Here is a 16,065-nt window from a genome sequence, read left to right as displayed (position 1 = left end):
ACCCTCAAGCATTAAATTACAAATACAAGGAATCGTAAAGTGAAATTTATTCCCATGGCCAACACTCTCGGACGCATTTCCAAAAAGGCCCTGCGTCTAACTTGAGTGGGTCTTGAGAGATCAGGAAAAACACGGACCTTTGATCCCATAAACAGGTTTTCTAAGTGTCTTAGGGAAAGTCTTAATATTGCATTACGATCTGGCTCCAAAGCAAAAGTAACAAGCAACGTAGACCTCTGTGTAACAATCTCCAGTGAGCTCTCTAGGAATGAAGTTAAATTCATTCCATCCCCTTTCCCTGGGAGATGTCCATCACCCCCTTGTGGGTTCCAGATATAATAGGCCCGTGTTATGGGGGGCAATGAATCCTTGTCCATTCCTAGAATGTCCACAATATATTTCTTAGCCATTTCAATCGGTGAAATTAAAGGCGACTTAGGGAAGTTGAGAAACCTAAGATTAAGTCTCCGAATCTGATTCTCCAGGTATTCTGTCCGTTTATGAAGAAAAATATTATCCTTAATCAAAGCTGACTCCAAAGTTCCCCTCTCTTGTAATTTAATATGTAAATTTTCCAGTTTCAAGGCCTGTTGTGCTGATGCCTGTGCTTGAAGTAGCGCAGCTTGAGAAATAGTTTTAATATGTTCAGTATTTTCTTTTATTGAAGGTTGCATAGAGACCTGAATATTATGCACCATGTCCCATAGTGACTCAAATGTCACAATTGCAGGTTTAATCACGCCTAAATTTCCAGGAAAGGGTTGAGTCTGAATACCAACTTGCGAAAGTTTAGAAACAATTTCCAAAGGAAGTACCTGAGAGGCTGATTGAAGAAGTGTTTCTTTCAGTTGGATTTCATTTTCTATCGTCGCAGACCTTCCCTCGAGCAGGCTTGGCTGAGCGTTTACGTTCTCCTTCCCTGCTTGGGCTGCCGGCGATTCCCTTCCGGGTTGAGGCGGGGCAATGCGTTCTACAGGGCTCAGAGAAGCCCCGTCGGCGCTTTCGATCGACGCCGATGCGTCGAGAGCGGCAGAGGGGGTCGAAGTTCCCCGAGGTCCCGGTAGTTGCTTCGGAAACTGAAGAGTCGATTGCCGTAGCGCCGAGGACGTTTCAGGAGCCGAGGAACGCTCCTTAACTTTCCCCCTCCGTTTCCCCATCAAAGAGGTTGCAGAAGCGGCGAAATCAGCAAAAAAAACTACAGAGTCACCTCAGCAGCTAACTCGGGTGCAACCAGTCAGAGCGCCATCTTGGAACTTCATGGCCACCTTTATTGATATCCAAACTTAATAGTGGAGTACTTTGTGCATTATAGAATTACATAGTAACATAGTAGATGATGGCAGAAAAAGACCTGCACGGTCCACCCAGTCTGCCTAACAAGATAAACTCACATGTGCCATTTTTTGTGTATACCTTACCTTGATTTGTACCTGTCTTTTTCAGGGCACAGACCGTATAAGTCTGCCCAGCACTATCCCCGCCTCCCACCACCGGCTCTGGCACAAACCGTATAAGTCTGCCCAGCACTATCCCCACCTCCCAACCACCAGCCCTGCCTCCCACCACCGGCTAAGCTTCTGGGGATCCCTTCCTTCTGAGCAGGATTCCTTTATGTTTATCCCACGCATGTTTGAATTCCGTTACCGTTTTCCTCTCCACCACCTCCCGCGGGAGGGCATTCCAAGTCAGTGTGTAACTAGACACTGAAGGAGAAGGACATACTACAGGAGGCTCTGTGGTTGGAGGAAGGGAGGGGAGCAAGGCCTAGCTCCCTTCCCAGCCATGAGGCAGGGCTCTGGGGAGTGCTCCTCAGGGCAGGGCCCGGCTCGGGAAACGGCCGGGCCCAGCTACCAGGAGAGACGGAGAAGCAGCTCTCAGCCGAGCCTGGCCCCTGGGAGAAGAGAGCGGAGTCCCCTGGACCGTGGAGCCTCGAGGTCCAGGGGGGACAGTGGACCCAGCACCCCTCCCATGACCCAGCGGTTACCGGGTAAGGAGCACGAAGAGCATGGGAGGGGGAGGCAGAGGGTGAGAGTCCCGCAGGCCCAGAAAGTGGCAGAACAGAGGATGGAAGAGGGTCAGCAGCTTCAGCCGGTGCTGGACCCGTTGTACAGTGAGGATGAGTGGTCTGAGGAAGAGGAGGAGGAGGAGGAGGAGGAGGGGGTAGGGCAGCTGGGAAGCAGCAGCCCTGATTCTTCAGCCAGAGGTATCGTGGACAGGGTGAGGAGGATTGAAGCCCTGGGGAAGGAGGTGGAAGTGCTGGGGAAAAAACTAAACAGGGCTAGAACCCTGCAGAAGTTGGCCCCAGCAGCACAGAAGAGTCTGTATGGAAAGGAAGAAGCTCGTTTGAGAAAGCAGCTTTGCCTGAAAAGAAAGGTGTTGGACTCCCTGAAGAAGGGCTCTGATAACCCTTTAAGGGAACTCTATATTACCAGGGAAAGATTTCAACCCAGGACAGTGCCAAACCAGAATCAGCCAGAGGAAACAGGAGAGTTGGTATCTAAGGATTGTTTTACAAAACACCAGGTTGCAGGAGATAATGTGGTGGGGACAAGCAGTCAAGACACTTTACAATTTATGAAGAATCTAGCAACTCAGAACCCTGCAAACCTTACCTTAGAGGCAGCTGCCAGGGAAGAGAGGGAAGGAGTTGAAGAGACCTCAGGTGGTGCTGCAGAGACTATGGCTGAAAACACAATGGAGTTGGAACTCAGTCAGCCTACACATTCTGCTGTCTTTGAAACTGAGGACGGTGACTTGGGGTTTTGTGTTATTTCACAAAAAGTGCCTGCACTACCCAACACTGATGCAGGCAACAGTTTGACAGGGAAGGTGAACACTGGAAAGCAAGCTGGAAAGCATACTGACATTGGGAGTGTGGACACTAATGAACAGCAGGTCTTAGGGCTGCAGACACAGGTGAGCTTAGTTAGCTCCCTGATTGAGGCACCAGGTTTACAGCCACAAGTGGTGGATTCAGCAGTACAACCAGGCTCAGGGAATCCCCAGCACAGAAGGGAAGATGAGATGAACTCTGGCTCTGTAAAAACTGTAAGCAGCCTCACGCTGGACCTGCTGGTGCAGGGAGAACAGAGCTCTCCTCAGAGTGTATCAGCAGTCTCTCTGACAGAAGATATTGCTGGGGGATCTGCAGCCCAGGCAGAGGGAGCTCACTCCCAGGGAAGCATTGTGAAAGCTAAGGACTGTTCAGAACTGGTTATAGATTCCAGGGGGCTCAGTTCTCTGGGCACTGACTGTGGGCAGGGGGGAGGGGGAGGGGATGATGTTCAGGATATGTTGATTTGTGATGTGAGGGAGGGGGGTAAGGGGGAAGGGGCAGAGGGTTTGGGGAACTGTTCTGTTGGTGAAAAGGTTGGTGAACGGGTTGCTGTTCCAGTTTGTGGAAGGGGGGAGGGGGTTGATGGGGAGATGGTAAGGGAAGGTAAAGGGGGTGGGCAGGATCAGCAGGTGGGGGGGAAGGGATCTTCAGGCAAGGAAGGGATAAGCTCAGGGAGGAGGGGAAGTCAGTGGAGGCAGGGTCAGCCCTCCTTTGCAGATGTGGTTAATAGGGAAGGAGGAAGAGGGAAGGGGCAGTTTTCCTTTAGTAATGACACAGATGCTGGGTTCAGGGGAGGTAGGGGTTATGGGCAACCGCCCAAGAGAAGGAATGTGGTCCAAATCAAGTGGGTGGGGGAGGGGGGAATGCCTTCACGTGATACAGTGTTGAAACTAGTTTTGGGGTTAGGGTTTGTCCCAGAAGACCTCTATGCCTGTATTCATCCAGTTAATCTCCCAGAATACGATGTCAGTTTTCTGACCCAGAGAGGCATGGAGGTCTTCTGGGAAAAGTATGAGGGGGTAAGAGGAAGGGGGGATTGGAAATATTATAGGGTAGTTCCCATCAGTCGGCCAGATCTGGTGCAGGTGACTCTGCTAGTCCGTAATGAGTCCATCTCAGGGGCAGACTTGGCCTTTTGGCTGCACAGGTATGCCGAGTTGAGGACTCCATTGACCAAGCTCCCGGATCCCAGTAGAGTCTGGGCGGGGGGGTGGGGGGCTTTGGTTAAACTTCACCAGGTAGGGCAGGTAGTACAACACATTCCTTCAGCGGCTTTTATTGGAAGGGACAGAATCCTGTGTTTTTACAAGGGACAGCCAAGACAATGTTTTCGGTGTGGGTCTTTCCGCCATTTTAGCATGTCCTGCCCAGTACAGCAATGTGCTAAGTGCGGATCGAAAGATCATCCCACCGAAGAGTGTTCTTCGATCAGGTGCAATCTTTGTGGTGGTCTGGGGCATGCCTTCCGGGACTGCCCTAGGGCATCGCATAATGGGGGGAGGGAAGAGGAGGTGCAGGAGGAGGGGGTGGGGGGAGGGGGGGTTCAGGGTCGGGATCAGGGGCCAAGGGGGGCACAGAGTGAGGTTGTGGAGGTGGGGGTTCCAGAGGCAGCAGCACAGGTGAGGAAACAGGGGCAAGGGCTGGAAGGGGTAGATGAATGGGCCCAGGTCCCCAAGAAGCAGAAGGGGGTGAAGGGGAAGGGTAGAGGGATTTCAGGGGGGTCAGGAGAGGGGGCTCAGCAAGAGAGGGAGACAGGAAACCGGTTTCAGGTTTTGGCAGAGGAAGAGGAGGTGGTGGAAGAAGAAGGGGAAGGGGTCGGTGGGGTTGTGGGGGAGGGGAGGAAGGAAAGAGGAAATTAGAGGGGGTGGAGGGAGAGGGGGGTAAGCGTAAGAAGAAGGGGGGGAAGGTTAGGAGGATGGAGATTAGTGTGGAGGGTGGGGGCGGGTTGGACGGGGAGGGGGGAAGAGGGGGGGCAGGAGAGGGGGAGAAGCTTATGAGGCGATCGGATAGAATTCGAGCTCTACAGGGGAAGGATCACGGGAATGAGAGGGGGAAGGTTCAGGGGGTGGGAGGGGATCAGAGGGGGGAGGGGGGGCAAATAGAGGAAGGAGGGCGGGGGGGTTTGTCTTTGTCTGAAGAGGAGGGGGGGTTGGATGAGTCTAAGAAGAAGAAGGGAAGGAAGAAGGGCGGGGGGAGGGGGTGGGGAAGGAGGGAGGTTTTGAAGCCGGGGTTAGGGATTGGGCGGAGGAAGAAGTGGTTGAAGAAGGGGTCTGGGCTCTAGGTAGGGGTGATGTGAAGGAAGCAGTTCAGCAGGAAGAGGTTGGGAGACAGTCATCTTTCCCTACATAATGGCAGGTATTATATTATTATTTGCCACTCTGAATGTGGCGAGTGTGGCCTCCCAGAGGGCGCAATGTTTGGCCTTTGAGGGCCTCTCCACGATCCAGGCAGACTGTTTCCTAATCCAGGAGACACGCTTGCAAACTATGGAGGCAATCAGGCGTGCGAGGAGGGCCTGGAGATGGGGGCCTTCGGTTTGGGGCTTGGCAGGGGACAGGTATGGGGGGGTAGGGATATTATTTAAAACACATAAGGTACAGATTCAAAGGGTGATGGAATTAGGAGTAGGGAGGTGTTTGGTGGTGGATGTTTTGTGGCACGGAGTGGCTTCCCGGATTATTAATGTTTATGGGCCACAAAGTAAGAGGGAACGTTCACGGTTATTTGGTAAAATTAAACCTTATTTATACACGGCACGTCAGGTGGTTTGGGGGGGGGATTTTAACACCATTTTGAGGAAACAGGATAGTGGAGGAAGGGCAGCGCAGGTGAGGTATGATGGGATACGGCTAGCTGGGATAATGAAAGGGGCAGGGTTGGTAGATGTGCACCTTGAATTTTCACCAGAGGTGGAGGGTTTCACATTTGCACGGGGACAGTGTAGGAGCAGGATAGACAGATTTTTGGTCCGGGAAGGGGCATGCGTTCGGGGGCCCAGGTTGGTGGACGTGGACTTCTCGGACCATAAACTGGTGTTGGTGGAGGTGGGGGGTTGGGCGGGGCATAGGCCGGGGAGGGGGTTATGGCGGCTTAACCTTAAATGGGTTACCGATGAGAAGGTCAAGGAGGAATATCGGGCCTTTTTGAGTGACCAGCTTTCGATCCAGGGTATTTTTCCCTCCATTGGAGAGTGGTGGGAGTTAGTGAAGAGGCGGACGAGGTTTTTTTTCACCCGTCAAGCTCGGAGAGAAGGAAGGGAGAGAACTCGGCTGGGGACTGCCATTAAGAAACGAAGGGACTATCTACTCTCCAATGGAGGGAGAAAGGAGGATATTCTGGATTTGCAGGAGCAACTTGAAAAGGTCCAGTATGATCGATATGCCTCCTTGGTCTATGAACGGGACTTTGGGAAATTGGTCAGCCCAGACCCATTTATGTGTTGCAAGGAGCGGAGGGAGCATAGGATTGTGGGGGGTTTAAGGGACATGGGAGGGGTAGTGCAGGTGTCGAAGGAGGGGATTCTAAAGGTGGTGGAAGAGCACTTTGCACGATTTTTTTCAGATAAGCAAGTGGATAAGGAAGTGATGGGTCACTATATTGCGGGGACACCGGGGGTGGGAAGGGGGGGCCCGTCTCTTCAGGCCCTGTTGCGCCCCTGGTCGCTGGGGGAGGTAGAAGAGGCCATTGGGGCCTTAAGGAGGAAGACAGCACCAGGGCCAGATGGACTCACAACAGAGTACTATCAGGCATTTAAGCACCTTCTGGCCCCAATCCTGCTGCAAGTCTGGGAGGCTGCACGTCAGCAGGGGGTTTTACCCCAATCCCTGACCGAGGCAGCGTTGATTCTTCTGAGTAAGGGAAAAGATCCAGAGTCCTTGGCCAACTGGCGTCCGATTGCCCTGCTCAATGGTGATCGGAAGATATTCGCGCATATGCTTCTGAATAGGATGAAGGAGGTGGTGGGGGGGGGGTGTTGGCAAGTTCACAGGCCTGTGGGATTAAGGGGAGGGGGGTTCTGGAGGCAGCGGCTTGGGTAAGGGAAGGGGTGGAACATAGTCGGGGGGAAGGAAGACTAATGGTGGCATTAGATCAGGATAAGGCTTTTGACAGGGTACAGTGGGCGTTTCTTTGGCAGGTTTTAGAGCACTATGGGTTTCCTAGGGAATGGGTGGCTCAATTACGTTTATTGTACACGAGGGCACGGTGTTTTCCCCTGGTGAACGGTTGGAAAGGGAATAGGTTCGGGGTGACAGCAGGGGTGCGGCAGGGATGTCCTTTAAGCCCGGTACTTTATGCTTTTGCAATTGATCCCTTTGTTAGGCGGTTAGAGCAGGGAGGGAAGGAGGGACTTCAGGGGGTGGAGGTGTGTACAGGGTCTCAATTAAGGGTGGTGGCTTACGCTGATGATGTCACGGTGTGGGTGGCGGACACAACAGAGGGGGAGAAATTGAAAGGGGTCATTTCTGGGTACTCACAGGCTACAGGGGCTTTGATAAACTTCCAGAAAAGTCAGAGTCTGTGGGTGGGTCCTCCAGGGGGCTCTTTTGATTTGGGAGGGGAGTTTCCGGAGGTCATTAGCAGACTGCGGGTATTAGGGGTATATTTTGAACAGGGGGATTATGCAACCTTTAATTGGCAGCGGTGCATACAGGGAGCTAAGGAAAAGGTTGACAGATGGAAAGGGTGGAGGATGTCCATGACTGACCGGGTTCAGCTGATTAAATCTCACCTGGTGCCTATGTTTTTGTTTATCAGTTATATTTGTTTGTTGCCAGTGCATTGTTATACCACCCTATATAGTGTTTTTTTTCAGATGTTGTGGGGGAATCGGCTGAACCCGGTCAAGCGTAACATCACATACTTGGCCCGGGAAGAGGGGGGAGTAGGGATGGTAAACCCTGTACTTTTCTTTAGCTCCCTGTTTATTCAGTTTAACCTGGGACGGGCACTGGACAGAGATCCGCCAGGATGGGCAGGTAGCGTTCTGTCTTGGTGGGAGAGATTCTGGCTCCCGTGGAAGTTGGGAAGGAGGGTGCGGGTGGTAAGGAAGGGGGCTCCGGACCAGGTTGGGTACTATAGGCCCTTAGTTCGGCTGGTACGAGTTTGGGGAATTTTGGCAGAGGAAATAAAGACAGGGAGGAGGGAGGTATGGGTGGAACGGGTGAGGTCCCAAACATTCTCATCGCCCCTGGTACTGAAAGATGCACCTGGTCCAGTGCTGAGGCAGGGCTTGCGGTTGGTGGCCTCACGGAGGATCCCGCCGAAATACAGAGACATTGCTTGGCTGTCTTTTCACGGGAAATTGTATGTCAGAGGGAATATTAACTACAGGAATGTGCAGGAACGGGATTGCCCAAGGGGGGAGTGCGTGGGGAGGGAGGAAACGATGGAACATTTTTTACGGGAATGCCCTTTTACACGAATGGTATGTGGCAGGGTAGCAGCATTATTACACATCCCGAGTTTTAACTCATATTCATATGCAGATTGGGTTTACGGGCGGCAGGGGGGAGGTGGGTGGTTAGATCCGGTGACGGAGTTCCTCATCTCGGTGATACTCCGGTTTAGCCTCTGGATGGCTCGGTGTGGGGTCTCCTTGCACCAGGACTACCGATCAGCCGACAGCGTTAGTTGGGAGGTGGTTCGGGCGGTCCAGGGGGTAGCCCAGTGGGAACGGGTGGCGGAGGGGATAGCAAGAACCAATGTTTGGTGGAGGCATGTGCACTTGAAACCTCCATAGAGGGGTTGGACAGTTTATTTTGAATTGGCTTCGAGTTTTATTTGAATTTTATGTTCATTTAATTTCATTTTAGGATGGGTGGGGGTTGACAGTGTATATAGGTAGATAGGTGGATTTAAGGTGGGGGACTTGTTTGTATATATTTGGTTTGGGGTTATATGTTTCTGTATGGCTTTGCGTTTCTTTTTTAATAAAAGAGTTCTCCAAGCATCCACCACTCTCTCCTTGAAAAAATACTTCCTGACATTTTTCTTGAGTCTGCACCCCTTCAATCTCATTTCATGTCCTCTAGTTCTACTGCCTTCCCCTCTCCAGAAAAGGTTCGTTTGCAGATTAATACCTTTCAAATATTTGAACGTCTGTATCATATCACCCCTGTTTCTCCTTTCCTCCAGGGTATACATGTTCAGGTCAACAAGTCTCTCCTCATACGTCTTGTAACGCAAATCCCATACCATTCTCGTAGCTTTTCTTTGCACCGCTTCCATTTTTTTAACATCCTTCACAAGATATGGCCTCCAAAACTGAACACAATACTCCAGGTGGGGCCTCACCAACGTCTTATAAAGGGGTATTAAAACCTCTTGTCTTCTGCTGATCACACCTCTCTCTATACAGCCTAGCAATCTTCTAGCTACGGCCACCGCCTTGTCACACTGTTTCGTCGCCTTCAGGTCCTCAGATACTATCACCCCAAGATCCCTCTCCCCGTCCGTACCTATCAGACTCTCACCGCCTAACACATACATCTCCCGTGGATTTCTACTCCCTAAGTGCATCATTTTGCATTTCTTCGCATTGAATTTTAATTGCCAAACGTTAGACCATTCTTCTAGCTTCCGCAGATCTTTTTTCATGCTTTCCACTCCCTCCGGGGTGTCCACTCTGTTGCAAATCTTGGTGTCATCCGCAAAAAGGCAAACTTTACCTTCTAAGCCTTCGGCAATATCACTCACAAATATATTGAATAGAATTGGCCCCAGCACCGATCCCTGAGGCACTCCACTACTCACCTTTCTCTCCTCCGAGCGAACTCCATTTACCACCACCCTCTGGCATCTGCCCGTCAACCAGTTCCTAATCCAGTTCACCACTTCGGGTCCTATCTTCAGCCCGTCTAGTTCATTCAAGAGCCTCCTGTGGGGAACCGTGTCAAAAGCTTTGCTGAAATCTAAGTAGATTACGTCCATAGCACATCCTTGATTTAATTCTCCGGTCACCCAGTCAAAGAATTCAATGAGATTCGTTTGGCACGATTTCCCTTTGGTGAAACCATGTTGTCTCGGATCTTGCAACTTATTTGCTTCCAGGAAATTCACTATCCTTTCCTTCAGCATCGCTTCCATTACTTTTCCAATAATTGAAGTGAGGCTTACCGGCCTGTAGTTTCCAGCTTCTTCCCTATCACCACTTTTGTGAAGAGGGACCACCTCCGCCGTTCTCCAATCCCACGGAACCTCTCCCGTCTCCAAGGATTTATTAAACAAATCTTTAAGAGGACCCGCCAGAACCTCTCTGAGCTCCCTCAATATCCTGGGGTGGATCCCATCCGGTCCCACTGCTTTGTCCACCTTTAGATTTTTAAGTTGTTCATACACACTCTCTTCCGTGAACGGTGCTATATCCACTCCATTCTCATATGTACTTTTGCCAGTCCATTGCGGTCCTGCTCCAGGATTTTCTTCTGTGAAAACAGAACAAAAGTATCTATTTAGCAAATTTGCTTTTTCTTCATCATTATCTATATAGCGGTTCTCAGCATCTTTCAGTCTCACAATTCCCTTTTTAGTCTTCCTCCTTTAACTAATATACCTGAAGAAAGTTTTGTCACCCCTCCTTACATTTCTAGCCATTTGTTCTTCCGCTTGCGCTTTCGCCAGATGTATCTCTCTCTTGGCTTCTTTCAGTTTCATCCGGTATTCCTCCCCGTGTTCCTCTTCTTGAGTCTTTCTGTATTTCAGGAATGCCAACTCTTTAGCCTTTATTTTCTCAGCCTCTTGTTTGGAGAACCATATCGGTTTCCTTTTTCTCTTGCTTTTATTTACTCTCTTTACATAAAGGTTTGTGGCCCTATTTATAGCTTCTTTCAGCATGGACCACTGTCCTTCCACTTCTTGTTCATCCTCCCATCCCATCAGCTCCTTCCTCAGGTATTCCCCCATTTTACTAAAGTCAGCATGCTTGAAATCCAGGACTTTGATTTTTGAGTGTCCGCCCTCCACTTCAGCAGTCATATCAAACCAAACCGTTTGATGGTCACTGCCGCCCAGGTGGGCACCCACTCGAACATTTGACACACTATCCCCATTTGTGAGCACCAGATCCAGCATCGCTCCCTCCCTTGTGGGTTCTGTCACCATTTGTCTGAGCAGAGCACTTTGAAAAGCATCCACAATCTCTCTACTTCTTTCCGATTCCACAGACGGAACTTTCCAATCTACATCCGGCAGATTGAAATCTCCCAGCAACAGCACCTCTCTCTTCTTTCCCAACTTATGGATATCTGTGACCAGATCTTTATCTAGATCCTCCAGTTGTGTCGGAGGTCTGTAGACAACACCCACGTGTATAGAGGTTTTATCATCTCTTTTTAAGGTGATCCATATCGCTTCTTCCTTTCCCCAGGTCCCTGACATTTCAGTTGCCTCGATGTCATTCCTCACATACAGAGCTACTCCTCCACCTTTTCGACCCTCTCTATCCTTCCTAAATAGATTATAGCCCGGTATGTTTGCATCCCATGCATGGGAACTATTTAGCCACGTCTCCGTGATTGCAACAATGTCTAAGTCTGCCTCCAACATCAGGGCTTGAAGGTCATGAACTTTATTGCTTAGACTGCGAGCATTTGTGGTCATCGCTTTCCATCTACATTTTCTGGTATGTGTTTCAACATTTGTGATTTGGGGTACTCCTATAACAATTTATTTCCCTCTATTTGTATTAAGACTATATCTTTAAGCCACTAACCAGCGATATTCAATCAGCTACCTGCAGATTTTTAAAAGCAGATCAACCAAGTTAGTGGAACATAAGGACTGAGCTGGGTGAACTTCTATGGTCTGTGTCCCATAAACACCAAAGAAAAACCATGATCAAGTATTTCATGTCGGAAATGAACTTTCTATATTTGACTGTCTAACTCACTTTACAGTTTACTCTATCTTCTATGAACTTTAATGCAATACCACTTTGTATTTCTCAGTTCCGGAAATGGTGATTTCCATTACGGCATAATGTAAGCCATATTGAGCCTGCAAATAGGTGGGAAAATGTGGGATACAAATGCAACAAATAAATAAATATCATGCTTATTGTTGATTTAAATCTTGAATTGATATAATGGATGTGACTGTTGGGCAGACTGGATGGACCATTAAGGTCTTTATCTGCTGTCACTTACTAAGTTTTTATATTTGGCCACCACAATAGGTGGAATAACTTGGCTGGCCTGACTTTGGCCAGTCTGATTTTTACCAGCCAAGTTGATATTCAGCAATGGTTGGTTAAAGTTAAACTGGATATTCAATGCCAGTCACTGTGATCGGCTCGACACTGAATATCTGGATTTAGCACAGACCGCAGGATACAGCCCAGCTATTTCCCGTGGTCTGAAAATAGGGCAGAGTATCTATAAGTTACATGTGTCACTTGGATACATGCCCAAGTTCCGCACACATATTCACCCCTCTTACAGTTCTGCACTAAACAACATACACACGCTGGTAAGCAAACAGCGCCTAACACATGCACATAACATTGAATTATGAGCACCAGTCACACGTGTAAGTCTTCATATTCTTTACATGTGCATGTTATTGGCACCTCCCAGCTTACTGAATTGCTTTTATAGCTTTTAAGGGGTTGTAGTCTGGGTATGAGGCATGGAATAATGATTAGAGCAGCATAGTGTAGAATCCGATAATCCAGTGTTCAAATCCAATAGCTGCTTCTTGTGATCGTGGACAAAAATCGCATTGCCTCAGCTACAAACTTAATTATAAGTCCTCCATGGAAAAATATATTATACCTGAATGCAAGACACCTTCTACCACTTCTAAAATGGCATGTGGTACATTCAAATCTCCTCACGTCCAGAAAGCGATGCACACATTTTCTATTTTAAAATGGTGATACCCCAATAATTTTAAATATATTTACATGTGCTGTGAGAGAGGCATAAATATCAGCTACCTGCTTATATGGACTGGGGGTCTGTACCCGTGTTTGAGGGAACAGTGGTGCTTGCCTCAGTGATACCTGACATAGCCTTTAAAAAACTGGAAAATACATTTAAAAGACACAAAAAGGCAGTTATTTCACTTGGCTCAATTTGTTCATTCTGTCTTAGAAATTCCTTGTGAAATTGGCACCTACATATAGAAAGTCTTATGCAGCTGCCCTTTTATAGGGCATGCCGTGTTCTGAAATTAATCTCCCAATTTACGTACTGGCAAATTCACAGTGTATTTGTTGGCGTCTTATATGAATTGTATAAAAGGTTCTGTGATCAATAGTCTTTTGTAAATTACTTGGAAAATTAGGAATCTCCTGATTTGGATGTTCTGTGCAAAATGTCATAACTTTAACACTGAAGTATGATTTATTAGTTGATGGGAAGAATTATTTCACAGTGGGCTAATTAAACTGGAAGGAATCAGTTAAAAAACTGTTATTGGGGATTTTTCCATGATTCAATGAGCCACAATAATGAACTTTATTCTGTATGTGGAGAATTATCTTATTTGTGCTGTTTAAACATCATGAGCCTTCCAGTATAATTACAGTACATGCTATGAAATAGTATATAAATATGTCCAGATAATAATTGTGCACACCATCTCATATACCTGATGAAATAGTGTGACTCTCTAAAAAAAACAATCCACGTTCTTTTAAATAAATCCAAATGGCAGCCTCACTTATGAAACCATCTATATTGAAGCTTGCCAAAATGATATAGAATCAGTGGCATACCTAGCTTGCTTGCCACCCGGGGCGGTTTGCTTCTCTGCCCCCCACTGGGGCACATCGCACCGCCACCCCTACAAGGTGCGTAACACCCCTACCTCCCTGAGGTGCATCACACACCCCCTCCCAAGGTGCATCACCCTCACCACCCTTACTCCTAGCAAGGAGATGCATGGGAAAGTCACATGGCTGTTGGCTCTGCCAATCCCCTGCTCCAGAACAGGGAGTAATGTCAGAGGGTGCAGTGGACCGGTGGAGCCGACAGCCAGGTGATGGCTTCTCGCACCCCCTTGCTGCCTGCACCCAGAGTGGACCGCCCCACTCTTGGTATACTACTGCATAGAATAATAACTTACTGTGCACAAAAAAGTTTCCAGTTCAACAGAGCATCCCTTTTCATCTCATACTTCTTCAGGAACCAATATCTGTGTGCAGTTGATGAACTGGATTGCTGGAAAAAGGAGCCAAACAATTCAGCAATATGGAAGCCATCCAGGAGATTCTATACAATTAGCACCAGATTCAGTATGTAGCACTAGAAGTTTGGGCTCTGAAAAAAATTGGTACTCAGTGCTATTCTATGAAGGGTGTTCTGGGTTAGGCGCCCTTTATAGAATAGCGGTAGCGCCGAGATCTGCATCCACCTTTAGGCATGAGCAATTACACCAAGGGAAACACAGTAGCACAGTACATGACTGCAGATAAAGACCTGCATGGTCCATCCAGTCTGTCCCATTGTGGCACTTATATTGTGGTACAAAAAATTATGTGAATGGAACAGATACAAAAGTGTAAGAAAAATGCAAAAAATAGGAAGAAAAGACCTCCAAAACATCTGCCGATTCAAACAACTTTTAATGACCACTTTCAATCATCTGTCAAAAACCTCCTATAACGTGGATAATCAAACTTGCACCCAAAAACCATTTCTTAGCACAATTGTTAATTATTTTCAGAGACTTTTTTTTTTAACTTCTTGTTCAAATAGTAATTCATGTGTTCAATAAGCACTACTTATCTTCATATGTCCCAACAGGAAGGGGAAGGGGAAGAGGAAGGAGATGCCACCTGCTCACCCCAACCTCCAGAGCCCACCACCTGCTGTGCTCCAGCTCCCAACCAGCCAGCACCAGCCAGCCAGCCAGCAGCCGCCAGCACCAGCAGCCAGCACCAAACGGCCAGCAGCCGCCAGCACCAGCCAGCCAGCAGCCGCCAGCACCAGCTGGCCAGCAGCAGCACCAAACGGCCAGCACCAATGGCCAGCACCAGCCACTGCCAGCACCAGCCACTGCCAGCACCAAACAGCCAGCACCAGCCAGCACCAGCAGCAGCCAGCACCCCCCCCCCCCCACCCTTCTGCTATCCTTCCCCATGTTATTCCCTTCAACTTCCCTTCTCCCCCAGGTTCACTCCCATCCCCCCCTGGCACTCATCCTTATCCTCACCCCTCTCTCCCTCCATTGGAGCATGACCACAGTGGGACACCATGCCCACCACTCCCTCTGCCTCCCTTCACCACTCACAAGCCACTTTCTCCCACACCTTGGTGACAGCCCCCCCCCCCCCCAAAGTGATTGCTTCCATCACACAATCTTCCCAGTACACAGCACTGAAGTCCCTGAGGAAGATTTTTTTGAAACAGGGTTTTCCTGTTGGACATTTTGAGAATAGATGGAAAAAGAGCGAGGAATCATAAGTTGAAGTTAAGTTTCGTTCCTGTAGTGTCCCCTGATTTTTTTGGTGCTTGGACATTTTTTTGGTATTTAACATTATTTAGATTTTTGATTATATGTTCAATTTATTGGGTTCCTTAGGGGAAGGTATATGGATTTTTGTTGCGATCACATTTAGTAATTCACATTAAGAGGTTACAAAGTGAGGAGTACTGTGATGTCTAGAGCTTGGTAGTGAACTGTTGTTACAGCTAGACTCACTGATAATTAAACTTGGCTGAATTGTCCCCCCTTTCTAAATTTTATTGTAATTCCGTTTTGGATATCCCTATACATCCCAGTAATAGGGATTAATTATTATTATGACACTTGTATCCTGCATTATCCCAAACAGAGTTCAGGTTCAAAGTGGCTTACAATCCAATTATAAGCAGGTACTATCTTTGTCCCTAGAGGGCTCACAATCTTGGTTTTTGTACCTGAGGCAATGGAGGGTTAAGTAACTTGCCCAGGGTCACAAGGAACTGTAGTGGGAATTGAACCCAGGATGCTGGGATCAAAGTCTGCTGCACTAACCATTAGGCCACTCCTCCACAAGCACTTCATTGGGGGCATGTGTTCTCTGAACAATCTATCAGATCTCACAACACACCATTCCCCTGATGAAATTGTGAATTTGTTTCACAGCTTCCTAACCGCAAGAACATATCAGGTGATATCTAAGTCGATCACATCATCACCATGGAGAACCTTTTATACAATTCATTATAAGACTCCAACAAATACATTGTGTATTTGCCAGTACGTAAATTGGGAGATTAATTTCAGAACACGACATGCCCTAT

General features: G+C 48.2%; 1 protein-coding gene across 1 annotated transcript in view; it reads left to right on the top strand.

Moving 5' to 3' along the window:
- Window positions 1-16,065, top strand: part of LOC115460340 — a 172,745-nt gene that overhangs the window by 92,608 nt on the left and 64,072 nt on the right. Inside the window, exons 5-6 of the mRNA XM_030190130.1 lie at window positions 2,783-3,213; window positions 14,584-14,805. Of these exons, the coding sequence (XP_030045990.1) occupies window positions 2,783-3,213; window positions 14,584-14,805 (653 nt within the window). The remainder of the gene's footprint in view (window positions 1-2,782; window positions 3,214-14,583; window positions 14,806-16,065) is intronic.

The sequence above is a fragment of the Microcaecilia unicolor genome, chromosome 1 (assembly GCF_901765095.1).
Source record: "Microcaecilia unicolor chromosome 1, aMicUni1.1, whole genome shotgun sequence".
Taxonomy (NCBI): Eukaryota; Metazoa; Chordata; class Amphibia; order Gymnophiona; family Siphonopidae; genus Microcaecilia; species Microcaecilia unicolor.
The sequence above is the reverse complement of the archived record's forward strand: the minus strand, read 5'-3'. Positions and strand labels throughout refer to the sequence as shown.